We start from the raw sequence: 14,304 nt of genomic DNA on the forward strand, positions 1-14,304 counted from the left end.
GGCCAGTGCGAGCAGTGGGCAGGAGTCGGCTGCCTTGGCTGTGACCCGGGAGACCTCGTGTCCTCCCGGTTCTGCAGGGCCAGGGACAACATCTCCCAGGACAGAACAAGCAGGGAAGTGCCTGACCCAGTCAGACTCATCCAGGCCCCGGGTGTATGAGTCACCTGGGCTCATTAGTCAGCCCTGAGCTCATCACCAGTTGCCGGCACGTTCCCAAGGCCTCGCCCCCCCCTTCCGCTGCTTCTCAGTCCTGCAGACCCAACCCCAAGGCCAGGCGCATGAGAGTCACGTGACGGCGACCAGCGTGAATGCTCGGCCCGGCAGACCAGTTGTCCGGCAAAGGCACCCAGAGCACTGGCCACCCCTCGCAGCAAAGTCCAGGGTACGCACAAGTATGCACAGAAACCTCAACACCTGCCGGCCTGCCCACCCCACCTGGAGAATTCCGCTCCCCGCCCGCCGTGGTGCTGGTGTGTCCAGACACGCCGCAGAGGTGTGAGGTCAGGAGCAGGGGTGGCCGCGGAGCAAGAGAGGGCCTGCCTGCGGGAGGCGGAGCCCATGGGCATGGCACCCGGGCACACAGTCTGGTCAGCGCCAGGCAGGTCAAGAGGCCTGAGGCAGACATGGGAGGCTGGTGGGCCAGAGGAGCCAGAAGCCTCAGGGACTGCTGGTGAGTTACTAGGGACCACATCTGGCCTCCTGATTCAATGCCAGCCTTAAGCATTGCCCCAGAAGAAAGAGGGGGAGGAGAAGCCTCCAGGGGCCACCGGCAGGACAGCAGGGAGAGGTGACACTGTGATTTAAAAGGTCTAGAGAGAAAGGACTGCGATGGAGGTGGATACGGCACCCGCACGGAGAACAGAAAGCTGGGCCCAGCCCCCAGCGTGGCTGCCCATCAACACCGGGTCCAGATATTCCAGTGACCAGGCCCCACACATGATCCCGAGAGCCCGGCTTTTTAAACTGCAGCAGAAAGCAAACGCACAGACATTGCCTTCCAGAAGTGTGAGCGTGAGGCTGGGGCGTCCGCACCTCAAGAGGCTGCCCTGCTAGGGTGCGGCCCTGGGACGGCAGGACTGACATGCCCCTGCGTCCTGAGAGCACCTGTGCTCACCGCACCCCCGCATCCCCTCCTCTCTGCTCAGCCCCCTGCTGTTCAAGAGGCAGCTCCTTCCACCGCGGGGAGCATCAGTCCCAGCAGCATGGGCACCCTCCAAGGCCTCCCTCCCAGGCCCCTCAACACTTAGAGGAGAAAAAACAGAGAGGAGACCCCAGAATGGGCAAGTGTCTGCAGGAGGATGCAGCCACGAGCTCCCAAACCTGCTGGACAAAGCGGGCAATCAGCAGCACGTACAGAGAGCGGACACTCCCGTGGTCTCACGCAAGGGCTGAGCATGCATGTCTCTGCCGTCCTGGCCAGGCCTGGCACCCAAGGGTTTCCGGGGGCTTCCAGGGCCGGAGAGGGACCCGCGCTCTCCCATTCAGGGTGTGACAGGGTTTCCGGGGGCTTCCAGGGCCAGAGAGGGACCCGTGCTCTCCCACTCAGGGCTTGGCAGGGTTTCCGGGGGCTTCCAGGGCCGGAAATGGACCCGCGCTCTCTCGCTCACGGCGTGGCAGTTTCCGGTGGCGGCTTCCAGGGCCGGAAATGGACCCGCGCTCTCCCGCTCAGGGCGTGGCAGGGTTTCCGGGGGCTTCCAGAACCGGAAACGGACCCGCGCTCTCTCGCTCACGGCGTGGCAGTTTCCGGGGACTTCCAGGGCCGGAAATGGACCCGCGCTCTCCCGCTCAGGGCGTGGCAGGGTTTCCGGGGGCTTCCAGAACCGGAAACGGACCCGCGCTCTCCCGCTCACGGCGTGGCAGTTTCCGGGGGCTTCCAGAACCGGAAACGGACCCGCGCTCTCCCGCTCAGGGCGTGGCAGGGTTTCTGGGGGCTTCCAGAACGGGAAACGGACCCGCGCTCTCCCGCTGAGGGCGTGGCAGGGTTTCCGGGGGCTTCCAGAACCGGAAACGGACCCGCGCTCTCCCGCTCAGGGCTTGGCAGGGTTTCCGGGGCTGGAAATGGACCCGCGCTCTCCCGCTCAGGGCGTGGCAGGGCTTCCAGGGCCGGAGAGGGACCCTCGCTCTCCCGCTCAGGGCTTGGCAGGGTTTCCGGGGGCTTCAAGGGCCGGAAATGGACCCGCGCTCTCCCGCTCGGCGGTGGCAGGGTTTCCGGGGGCTTCCAGGGCCGGAGAGGGACCTGCGCTCTCCCGCTCAGGGCTTGGCAGGGTTTCCGGGGGCTTCAAGGGCCGGAAATGGACCCGCGCTTTCTCGCTCAGGGCGTGGCAGGGTTTCCGGGCGTTTCCGGGGCTGGAAAGGGACCCGCGCTCTCCGGCTCAGGGCGTGGCAGGGTTTCCGGGCGTTTCCGGGGACTTCCAGGACCGGACGTGATGGGGAAGTTCTGCAGGGGCTGGGCTTCTCCATCTCCACGATGAGTGTGTGGATGCCCGCCCGGGAGAGCAAGCGCAGCCTCACCGCGCTGAATCAGGAGCCGCCCTCTCTCAAAATAACTCCAGGCCAGGCGCGGTGGCTCACACCTGTAATGCCAGCACTTTGGGAGGCCAAGGCAGGCGGATCACCTGAGGTCAGGAGTTCGAGACCAGCCTGGCCAACATGGTGAAACCCCATCTTTACTAAAAACACAAAAATTAGCTGGGTGTGGTGGCTGGCGCCGGTAATTCCAGCTACTCCAGAGGCTGACATGAGAATCGCTTGAACCCGGGAGGTAGAGGTTGCAGTGAGCCGAGATTACGCCACTGCAGTCTAGCCCGGGCGACAGAGCAAGACTCTGTCTCAAAAAAAGTAACTCGAAAGTCACTCAAACTAAATGCTGTCAATTCACTTACGCCCCAGCCAGGCAACTGCGAAAAGGTGGGGAAGCAGGAGGGGGCGGGGCGGGGGCAGTGCTCTCTAAAACCGGGGGAGTCGCACTCAGCTTCTTCTCGGGTTCTCATCCCACATGAAAGAAGCAACAGGGATGCCGGGATGAGGCCTCACGCTGCTTCGGGCAAGAATGACAGCCGGCCCAAGTCAGAATGAAGTTTGCACGCACAGATGTGCTGTTCTGACTTGGGATAAATGTGGATCTCGTGAATCCCAAGAGCCCTTGGCGCTCTGGTTTTGCTTTGGAAAACAATGTCCCCGGCCAGACCACCCTGGGGAGGATGGGGAGTCACCACAGGCCCCCAGGGATGTTTCCTTCCTGCTGCCCAAGTCCAGACACCGCAGGCCCCAAACCTACCCCTGAGGAGCCGGGAAGGCTGGATGACGAGAGGGACCCTCTGACTCCAGACACAGGACCCCACCTTGTGCAAGTCTGCAGCCCAGCTCCACACCTCACAGGGCAGCCCACGGGAGGTAGCTGTGCAGTGTTCATGCAGGAGGGTGTGGGTGAGTGGAGTCGTGGCCCCTGCCGTGACAGTTTTCAGAGGCCTTGAGCCACACGAGGGTGAGGCAGGGGGGTCCACCTCCACGCACACCTCTTCAGGGACAGTTGCCGGGACCCCAGGGACCCGCCGACTCTGTGGCAGCACCAGGGTCCTGCAGGGGAGCCCAGTCTGGGGCTCTGACAGGCATGTCCGGGAAGACAGGTGGACGCAGTTACACTGCACTCAGCCACATGGCCGGAGCTCCAACAGCCGTGGCCGGGGATATGGGCGGATGCGGTCACACTGCACTCACAGCACACACACACGGCTGGGGCTCCAACAGGCATGTCCGGGGAGACGGGTGGACGCGATCACACTGCACTCACAGCACACACACACGGCTGGGGCTCCAACAGCCGTGTCCGGGGATATGGGTGGATGCGGTCACACTGCACTCACAGCACACACACACGGCTGGGGCTCCAACAGGCGTGTCCGGGGAGACGGGCGGACACGGTCACACTGCACTCACAGCACACACACACGGCTGGGGCTCCAACAGGCGTGTCCGGGGAGACGGGCGGACACGGTCACACTGCACTCACAGCACACACACACGGCTGGGGCTCCAACAGGCGTGTCAGGGGAGATGGGTGGACACAGTCACACTGCACTCACAGCACACACACATGGCCAGAGCTCCAACAGGCATGTCAGGGGAGATGGGCGGACGCGGTCACACTGCACTCACAGCACACACACACGGCTGTGGCGCGGACAGGCGTGTCCGGGGAGACGGGCGGACGCGGTCACACTGCACTCACAGCACACACACACGGCTGGGGCTCCAACAGGCATGTCCGGGGAGACGGGTGGACGCGATCACACTGCACTCACAGCACACACACACGGCTGGGGCTCCGACAGGCATGTCAGGGGAGATGGGTGGACACAGTCACACTGCACTCAGCACACACACACAGCTGGGGCTCCGACAGGCATGTCAGGGGAGATGGGTGGACACAGTCACACTGCACTCAGCACACACACATGGCTGTGGCTCTGCGCAGCCCAAGACTGGTGTGAGGAAGGAGGCGGTGGGCATTGTTGCCCACCCATCGGCTCACAGGCCCAGCAGTACTGATGGAGAGGCCGTGATGCCACAAGTCAGACCCACCCCCTCACCACGAGACTGACTGGCCCCTGAGCCTGGGGCATCTGAGAAACCTCCTGCGAACGGCTACAGAGGAAATTTTCAGGTGCGAGAGATCTGCAGAAAGTTCTGGAACCCCCGCCTGGACCGGTTTGGACCCTCAGTGGAAACACATCAAAGAGAAGGAAAACCAGCTGGGGAAGGATCCTGGCAGCGGCGGCTCAGGTCTGGGAGAAAGAGGCGCAGGTGAGGCAGTGCCTGAGCAACAGAAACCGACGGGCAGGAGGTGGGAAGGGGCTGCGCCATGGGCCTCCCAGGGTCCCCATGCCACTGCACACCTAGGACTGAGGGAGGGTCAGCGGGGGCCAAGGGCTGCCCCAGAAGGGAGCTGGTTTTCAGGAGCTCCCAAGCTGGAGGGCTGAAGCCACAAGGACCTGGCCCAGCACTCTGGTCCAGGGTCAGGTCACACCTCCAACCAGGGATTGGAGGCTGCAAATTGGAGGCACCACTGGCCAAGTGCTCGTGAGTTCTCCACTGGTCAGATGGGCCGCAGGGGCCTTGGAGGAGCGCCTTGGCACTGTGGGAGGTGACCACGCCGGCTCAGGCATGGCCGCCCTGGGGGTCGTCCTCTGTGGGGCACCTTGGGGCAGGTGTCCGTATCCCGGGAACCCTCGCCCGGAGACCCACGGCTAACCCACAGCAGAGTTGCGCTCCAGGCGTGTTTACCTGCAGCCACACACCTCCCCACCTGGCTCCCCACCCTGCACAGAGGGCCTCCCACTGCTCCCTGGCGGAGCCCTGAGCCTGCCTGTGCCGTGGGCCTGCCAGCACCACCAGGGCCCACCACAGAGGCACAGGAAGCCTGGCTTTGCTCCTGAATTGCCGTGACTGCCACCTCCTCCACCTGAGAAGGTGTCCCTGTGTCACTGTGGATGGCGGACCGGGCACTGTGGGAGGTGGGGTGGCCTGCCAGGGTCCCGATACGAGGCCTCCTTAAGCCCTACCCTCCCCCCAGCACCAGCGCCCAGGACCATCTGCAGGGACTGTTTCTACCAGGGCCCTGCAGCACTGCCCAGCACCCTGACCCGGCTCCGTCTACAGGCCCTGCTGGCAGGACAGTCCCCTGTCTGTGCATCGGAATTCACTGGGAGGCAGCTGCTCCTACAGCCTCAGATTCCAAATCCAAATGCCCAACAGGAGGGCCCTGGGCGAGAAGCTGAGTGCGTCCGGCTTCTGCCCCCAGGACACTGCAGAACACTGCTCCGGGAGGGTCTTAAACTGGCCGGTAAAGGCTGCAACTCAGAACCACGGAGTCTGCAGGATGGAACTGCCTCCATCCGGTATGGGCAATACACTCAGGGAGAAAACCAAGCTATCCTCCAAACACTGGGGAGCTCTGGCCGGCCTCCTCTGTTAATATTTGACTCAAGCCTGAGGTACCTAATTTAGCATTAACTGGAGTCACTCAGTGGCCATGAGCTCCCTGGTTCTGCAGTAACTCAGGTGGGGGTGGGGACAACCTGGGCTGACCCCGAGGAGGCTGGGATTCAAGAGAGGCCCACCTCCAGATCTACTCACATGACCCTTGGAGCCGGGCCCTCCGGGAGGCGGAGGGCGGGGGGCGGGGGCCGGGAGGCGGGGGCCTGGCTGTGTGTGGACACAGCTTTGGGAGGGTCCTGCTGCTGCCCAAAGAGCTTGTGGGGCTCCACGCCTTTCTCTCTGCAAATCACTGAACACAGCAGCAAGGAAAGGGAAGATGGTAGAAGCTCGGGGAATGTACCCCAGCACAGCAAGGACAGCTGGCCGACACTCAGGGACTGGACCAACCAACACTCAGAGACCAGACCGGCCAACACTCGGGAACTGGACCAGCTAACCCTCAGGAACCACGTCACCATGGAACATAAGCCGTGGTTTCCAGCTCCCTTAATCTCCAGGACACCATTGCCAAGCTTGATTTGCCCTATGGAGAAGGAGAAGTGGTCAAAAGTGGGGACATTAAAACCACTTCGGCTGGGTGTGGTGGCTCACACCTGTAATCCCAACACTCTGGGAAGCAGAGGCGGGCAGATCACCTGAGGTCAGGAGTTAGAGACCAGCCTGACCAACACGGAGAAACCCCGTCTCTACGGAAAATACAAAAAGCTAGGTAAAAATACAAAAAAAATTAGCCGGGCATGGTAGCACATGCCTGTAATCCCAGCTACTCAGGAGGCTGAGGCAGGAGAATCTCTTGAACCCAGGAGGCAGAGGTTGCAGTGATCAGAGATCACGCCATTGCACTCCAGCCTGGGCAACAAGAGCGAAACTCCATCTCAAAAAAAAAAAAAAAAAAAAAAAAACAAGCCACTTGGACCTTCCTGAAACCCCCCACCAGGTGGTCTCCCAAAGAACAGGCCCCTCCACCCAGGAGGCCCACAGCCCCGCCTCACCCAGTGGCCTAACCTGGGGCCGCCACCTCCCCTTTCCTTGGCAGGGTGCTGGGCGGAGGCCCCGTTTTTCACCCACCGACGGCTAGGAGAGCCCATGCCACCCACTGTGCCCTGAGACCCGCACAGGACGGCGACTCACAGATGCCTTTTGCTGCCCTGCCCGGGTCCTGCCACAGCATGAGGTGCGTCAGGCCAGGCAGCCACGCAAAGGCCCCAGCTCCTGGCTTCTGCCATCTTTTCTGTTCTGCAACTCTACCCTGGAGCCTCCCACCCCTTCAAAAGCTGCAGGAAGAGGTGAGACCCCTCAGTGCCCACAGGCGAGGCCCCGCCATTGCACTCCAAATGCCTGCCCACCAAGCCCAGGGCCTCCTGCCCCTCTACAGACAGCAAGCGGGTGTGCCAGGGTCCCTGAGCCAAGTCCAGGTGCTCAGACTTTGCTGAGATTAAACCTTAAAGTGAGCCTGTGTGTGCCTGCATGTGTGTGTGTGTGAGACCATGTGTGTGAGCCATGTGTATGTGAACCTGTGTATATGAGCCTGTGTGTGTATGTGAACCTGTATGTGAGAGCCTGTGTGTGCCTGCGTGTGTGCGTGTGAGCCTGTGTGTGTGAGCCTCTGTGTGCCTGCGTGTGTGCGTGTGAGCCTGTGTGAGCCGTATGTATGTGAACCTGTGTGTGAGCCTGTGTGTATGTGAACCTGTGCGTGTGAGTCGAGTGTATGTGAACCTGTGTGTGTGTGACAGCCATGTGTGCATATCAGCCTGAGCGTGTGTCTGTGTGTGTGAGTGTGTTGGCATGGAATGGGGTGAAGATAGCACCACACCACAGGCAGGAATGGAGGACTGCAAGCTGAGAGGCCACACATATGACACAGGTCACGGTCACAGTGCTCAGGAATTCCAGAGGTGCAGCTGGCCCTGGGGGACCCGGGCTGTGTCCTGTCACAGGGCCCTGAGCCTCAGGTGCTGAGGTGTTCAAAGGTTCTCTCCACTCGGTGGTCCACCTGGCCGCCTAATGTCTGGGAGGTGGCAGGAATGAGGGTCTCTGTGCCAGGCAGGCACGGCAAGTACCTGGCCAACCCTGAAACAGTGTGAGCTTCCTTCCTGGCAACCTGCCGGCCACCCGACCTGCTCCACGCCTCCCAGGCCTGCAGGCAAGAGAAGAAGACTGCAGGAGTGAGCAATTTAAGAAACAGAAGGCCGAGGTTTTCCAATCTGATTCACAGCATGACAAGCCAGGACGGGCTGCGGACCCACATGGAGCCTTGCACAGCCAGAAACGCAGTGTCCTGCTCCGCTCCTGGGACGCCAGGGCTGTCACTGCAACACAGCCCCCAACACTTCCACACGGGCGGACTCTGGCTCTCCAGGCACTGCAGCGCCCTCTCCTCCCCTTCCCAGCTCTCCTGAGGCCTGTGGTTCTGGGAGTCTCTCCTCCGTGCAAGCGTGACTGTGGCCCTCCTCCCGCGTCCAGCTGCAGCAGGCCCTGGGATCCCGGATCTGGCTTCCCCTTTGCAAGGGGATCAAAGCAAGCACCTATGGGGGTGGGGGCGGCAAAGCCATCTGGCCAAAGTCCCTTCTCTAGAGTGCCTGTCTGTCCGTCTGTCCTTGAGGAGCCTGAGGAGTGCAGGGCAGGACAGGCAGGCACCAGCTAACCCTGGCTTGGAGCTGACAAGGGTGAGTGGCACAGACTGTCCTCACACCCTCCTGGGACAGAGGCAGGAATCCGTGACCAGGACAGACACAGTCAGGACTGGGAGAGGCAGAGCAGGTGCCTGAGCTTGGCCACGCACAGCTTCCAATGAGGTTGGGCCATCCACAGCTCCCCAAGGTTCCCCGCCACTGTTCACCCCACCCCAGCACAGCCGAGAGCTGTGGTTTCTCCTCCCATGGAGTCCCGCGTGGCTGCCCACTCCAGGCCCAGCCCGAGGGCACTGCCTTCTCCAGGCTGCCTTCCCCGCACACGCCACACCTCCAGCCCCAGAAGGTTCTGCGGAGGGGAGGAGCTGGGGCCCCCACTTGCCCTCCTGTTGCCAGGATACAGGCCCAGGAAAAAATGCCACAGTGCTGGATTAATGTCCAGACAACGTAACCTTTCCCCTGGTTCTCTAGATATAATTGGGACCCAGATTGTCCGGTGTCATGAGCTGACAGCAGGGATGAAGGAGGGGTCTGTTCTCAGTGCCCTGAGGGGACTCCGGGAGAGGGAGAGGGCAGCCCAATACCTGCGTGGGGGCTGCATGGGGACGAGCCAGGGTCGCCCACAAAGGCGCTTTCTGTGGAGGGGACGTCACCTCTTCCATCAGCAATGACACAGCTCTGAGATCACAGTGTCCTTGCAATGGCTCCCGTTAACTCCCTGCTGCCCGTCCTGCCAGGCTGGTGCCACGAGACCCTCGGGGCTGGGCCGTGGGACAGGTGCCCGTCCTGCCAGGCTGGTGCCACAAGACCCTCGGGGCTGGGCCGTGGGACAGGTGCCCGTCCTGCCAGGCTGGTGCCACGAGACCCTCGGGGCTGGGCCGTGGGACAGGTGCCCGTCCTGCCAGGCTGGTGCCACGAGACCCTCGGGGCTGGGCCGTGGGACAGGTGCCCGTCCTGCCAGGCTGGTGCCACGAGACCCTCGGAGCTGGGCCGTGGGACAGGTGCCCGTCCTGCCAGGCTGGTGCCACGAGACCCTCGGGGCTGGGCCGTGGGACAGGTGCCTGCCAAGCCCTGCAAACACATCCAGCAGGTGTCCGAGGGCTGCCAAGCACAGACTCCTACTGCCAGCCATGCACAGCGCCAGCTGCGACAGCAACGCCTCTGCCAGGAGACGCGGAGGGGACCGGCCCTGACGCTCCTGTCCCGGGGGCTGCTGCACACTCAGGCAGGATGCAGGGGTCCTGAGGGGGACCTTCGGCCCACCCACGGCTCCCGTGGCCGGTCTGTTCCTGGTATTTATCTCAACTTCATTGTTGTCCAGAAGCTGCTTTTTATTATTTGTGACCATAAAAGGATGTAAACAAATTCCTGTTTTGAGTCAAAACTACCTGGGTCCACCAGGCCACAGAGCAGGGACACGGCCTCAGCGTGGAGTCGATAAGCCAAGGTTGTGAGAAGATTCTCAGGAGTGGGGTCCAGGGAGGGAGAACTGAGGCCTGGGCTTTCGGGGACATTTTACTTTTTATTCCAGGCAGCACTGTATTGGCTGGGGTCTCAAATGCTGAATAATGCTCCTGCTGGACTTCAGTAATTTTAAAAAATAAAACTGTTTAAAAATCATGAAAATTTCACAATGCAACCAAGTGGCCCCAGGTCTGCCCCTAAGCATGGTGCCCATCCGTGGCTTTGAGGAGGGTCCTTCAGCACCAGCCAGGCTTCCTGGCATTTACACCCAAAACACCTGATAAATCTGCTGGGAGAAACAGTGTGCCTGGCAGGAAATAAAGTCCAGGCCACTCTGCAGCCCAGCTCCCACCCCAGGGCTCAAACAGTGATGGGCGGCCTCAGAGAGCAGCCAGTGGCCCCAGGGAGCCGGACCCAAGCCTTCAGAGCCAGTCTGGTCTTGGCGATCCTGCAAGCGTGTCACTACCTGACACTGAGTGTCACCACACACGGCATCATGCGCCACCACACACAGCATCACGCGCCACTACACACCGCATCATGTAACTACACGGCATTGCATCACTACACAGCATCACATCACTACACGGAGTTGCGTGTCACCACACACAGCACCGCGTGTCACCACACATGGCATCACATCACTACGCACAGCATCATGTCACTACACAGCATCACGTCACTACACGGAATTGCATGTCACTACACACGGCATCGTGTGTCAGGGCCCAGCTCCAGAGCCTCTGGCCAGGGCTAGCCAACTTCTGCTCAGCACTTTGACATCCCTGAACCGCCACTGACACTGGGGACCCTGGTCCTCTCGTCCATCCTTTACTGAAGACAGGGAAGAGCTGACCTGCAGCCCTGATGCCCCCACACTGAGGCGGTGAAGACTGTGGCACTGTCTGCCCCGTGGAGGGGTTGCTTCTCCATCTCCCTGCCTGCAAGTCGTCTGGGGGGTCTGGCTGGTTCCACATGACAGAAGCTCCTCTAGAGGGTGTGTATTGGTCATCATGCCTGGCAGGGCCACAGGCACAGGGGGTCGGGGTGGGAGGGACCCGGGAACCCGACGCTAAAGCAGAGACAGCCTTGGAGGCCCCTGAGGAGATGCCGCTTCCCTGAGACCCCAGGAAGAGATGTGAGCCAAGGAGGGCGGGCTGTGGACACAGTGGGGTCAGGAGGTGCACGAGGCGGGCTGTGGACACAGTGGGGTCAGGAGGTGCATGAGGCGGGCTGTGCAGAGCAGGTGAGAACCACCGGCGAGTGCCCCGAGGCTCAGCGAGGAGGCAGCCTCTGCAGTCACTGCAGCAGACAAGCGACCAGGCAAGCGCGGCCCCAGAGCCGGCCCGGGAATTCATCTAAACACCCAGCAGCTGTTCCCAGGCCACCAGCTCCTGCCACAAAGCAAGGGAAACCCCCAAGAAGGGACGGCTGCCTTGACGTGGGAAGAATGAGCCCAGCACTGAGCTGCCCTGCCAGAGACATCCCTCCCCAGCTCGGGGACCCCCAGCGATGCTGGCGGGCAGGCGTGGGAAGGGCGCGCCCACCCTAGCACTTCGGCAGCCGGGGGCTGGGATGCAGACCCCTCTGCCCCCACCAGGGAGGAGCACCCGGCCAGCTCCACTCAGCGCTGTCCTCGATCTGCAGATGCAGCCCACAAAGAGCTCGGAGTCAGAGCCGGCTCCCCTGGAAGGGAAGGGTCTTGTCACCGCACATCTAGACAGCAGGCCCTGGCCGTCCAGCCCCACACCAGGTGTCCCCACTCACAGCCAGTGCTCCGGGGGCAGCACATGTTAACGAACGGGCACGTGCCCTTCTCGGCTCCTGGGACAGCAGGACTGGCCATGCCAAGGCCACCTCCCAGGAAAGACGGGTCTGGGGAGGTGGGAGAGGCGGGAGACAGAGTGCTGCCAGCTGCGCTGTGGGTGGGGCCTGGGGAAGGAGGCTGGAGGCCAGAACCCCCTTTTCTCTCTTCCCTACAGTGCAATTCTCCCCACCCTTAGCGTTTTCCACAGAGCAGCACCTCCTTCGCCACTTCATGGGAGTGGCACCCAGGACAGAGGGCCCAGCTCTGCCCAGACCACAGTGGCTACAACAACGGATGCAGAGGATTTGGGCCAAACCACGTCCCCCAGCCAAGAGCGGTCACCCCACGGTCTGTTGTTATCAACAGGCCTGGTGCACAGGTCCTGGGTGTACTGAAAAGCCCATCGGGGAGCTGGAGGGAGCAGAAGTTGGCACACAGAATGCCGGAGAGACCGCGGGCCTGGAAATGCCATGGAGAAGGCAGCTGGGCCAGGCAGGGCAGGGGGCACCCGTGAGATCCTCGAGTCGGAAGAGGACACCTGAGGACACTGAGCAAGCCACAGACCGCAGGACAAGGAACCTGCAGGTGAAAGGGCCCCAAGCCCCAGGGAACCCCAGGGCTCCCTGCGCAGCAGGCAGGCATGGCCAGGGGCCAATCCAAGGACTACAGTGGAACAGTCCACAAGCACAGAGAAGCAAGCGCCAGAAGGAGGTAAGGCAAGCCGGGGCCATTCACATCCATGAAGAGGCAAAGAATCCCACAAGGCCCTGACAAGCCAGGAGGCGAGTCCACATGAAATACAAAAACCAGCAGGCTCTGGCAGCGAGGGAAGGAGCTGCTCCTGGGGAATCTGGGCGGGCTCTCCGGGATCCCTGCACCACCTTTGGAAAGATCATTCCCCAAAACACACATTATCTAAACAGCGACCTGCCACAACCAAAAGCAACCAAGAACACCGACAGTCAGAAAAGCCCTTTAACAAAAATAACTTAGGGAACTAGAATTATTTCTGCTGAAAACAGAAGGGTAAAGATCAAATTAGCTGCTTCCAAATATCTGAAAACTCACGGAACAAGAAAACATACCTGACGGTGAAAGCACTGTCACTCTCTCGAGAGCAAGACCAGCTTGGAATTCAGATGAGGGAATGCAGAACGAGGGGATGCAGAACGAGGGGATGCAGAACCAGGGGATGCAGAACCAGGGGATGCAGAACCAGGGGATGCAGAACCAAGGGATGCAGAACGAGGGAACGGAAGAGTTGTTAGGGGCAAGGGCAGGGGCTGGGACTGGGGATAAAAGACCTGGCCAAAGTGAGTTGTGCTGCTTCCAATCAAGTGGGAGAGTAGAGGCTGCACCTCTGGAGTTCAACTAGAAACTGTGTGCTAGTCAGCATGCAGCTCCAATCTGACTAATATTTAGCACCTGCTGAGCCTAAGCTGGAACCTAAGAGATGCCAGGTGACCGGGTCACAGAGGACAGACCGAGGTCCAGGAGAGGCGCTGTCCTCAGAGGAACCTAAGAGATGCGGGGGGACCAGGTCACAAGACGGACCGAGGCCCAGGAGAGCCTGCTGTACTCAGGGTCAACACCTAGGGGCCTGGATTTCTGAATCCGAGCAAACACCACCCTGCCCCAGCCACCCCCACACCAGTGCGGAGCCTCACGGTCCCCACACCACCCCCAGTTCACAAAGGACACCAGGTGTGGGGAGACTGCGCCCCGGCCACCCCCACACCAGCCCCAGTTCACAAAGGACACAGGGCATGGCAAGACTGTGCGTGCTGCCCCAGTCTCCTGGCCAGAAAGTGGGCTGCAGGACAGAGATCCAGGCTGGCCCGCCCTACTGCTCCTGACCAAGATGGACCTCAGAGAAGGTCCCCATTCCCCAAGAATGGGTTTAAAAAGCCAGGTCTAGGGAGACACGATCCAGATGCCAATGAGAGGCATGATTCATAGGTTTCACGGGCCCCACAGGGAGGGCCAGTGTGGCCATGTTCCCAACTCAGCTGGGTCACGGTCACAGAGGCATACCTGCCTGGTGCTGCTGGGCAGTCTGGGTAACGGAAGGGGTCTGGCTGTGTGTTCTGGATAACTGAAAGGCCCGGCGAGGCATTCCAGATAGCCGAGGGCCCACGCAGTGTTCTGGATAAGCGGGGGCTCACACTCTCCCGGTCCCCGGCAAGTACCCCCAGGGCTGAGGGCCTGCTTGGCACGTACCTGGTCAGCTTTTCTTTATGAAAACCCCCAACACACCAGCCCGCCTGGCTGCGTGAGCACCACCCAGGGCTCCACCCAGTATCGGTTCTCCCCTCAGCTGCAGCGCCAGGCACTGGGCTGGATGGCACTTTCTAGGAGTGCTTCTGCGCCTTTGCCTCATTCTCCAAAAGCAGAGCTCGCACCTCT

The 14,304-nt window shown here is 61.4% G+C and overlaps 1 protein-coding gene across 5 annotated transcripts in view; it reads right to left on the minus strand.

Annotated features, from left to right (window-relative positions):
- The window catches only part of COL18A1 (collagen type XVIII alpha 1 chain), a 112,772-nt gene that overhangs the window by 87,525 nt on the left and 10,943 nt on the right, over positions 1-14,304 (minus strand). Inside the window, exon 1 of one of the 5 annotated variants that reach the window (XM_055279958.2) lies at positions 1,321-1,415. The exons of the other annotated variants lie outside the window; for them this stretch is intronic. Within the exon in view, the coding sequence (XP_055135933.2) occupies positions 1,321-1,396 (76 nt within the window). The 5' untranslated portion in view covers positions 1,397-1,415. Of the gene's footprint in view, positions 1-1,320; positions 1,416-14,304 lie in introns of those variants that run through there. 5 annotated transcript variants of the gene reach the window in all.

The sequence above is a fragment of the Symphalangus syndactylus genome, chromosome 5 (assembly GCF_028878055.3).
Source record: "Symphalangus syndactylus isolate Jambi chromosome 5, NHGRI_mSymSyn1-v2.1_pri, whole genome shotgun sequence".
In the NCBI taxonomy this organism is placed as follows: domain Eukaryota; kingdom Metazoa; phylum Chordata; class Mammalia; order Primates; family Hylobatidae; genus Symphalangus; species Symphalangus syndactylus.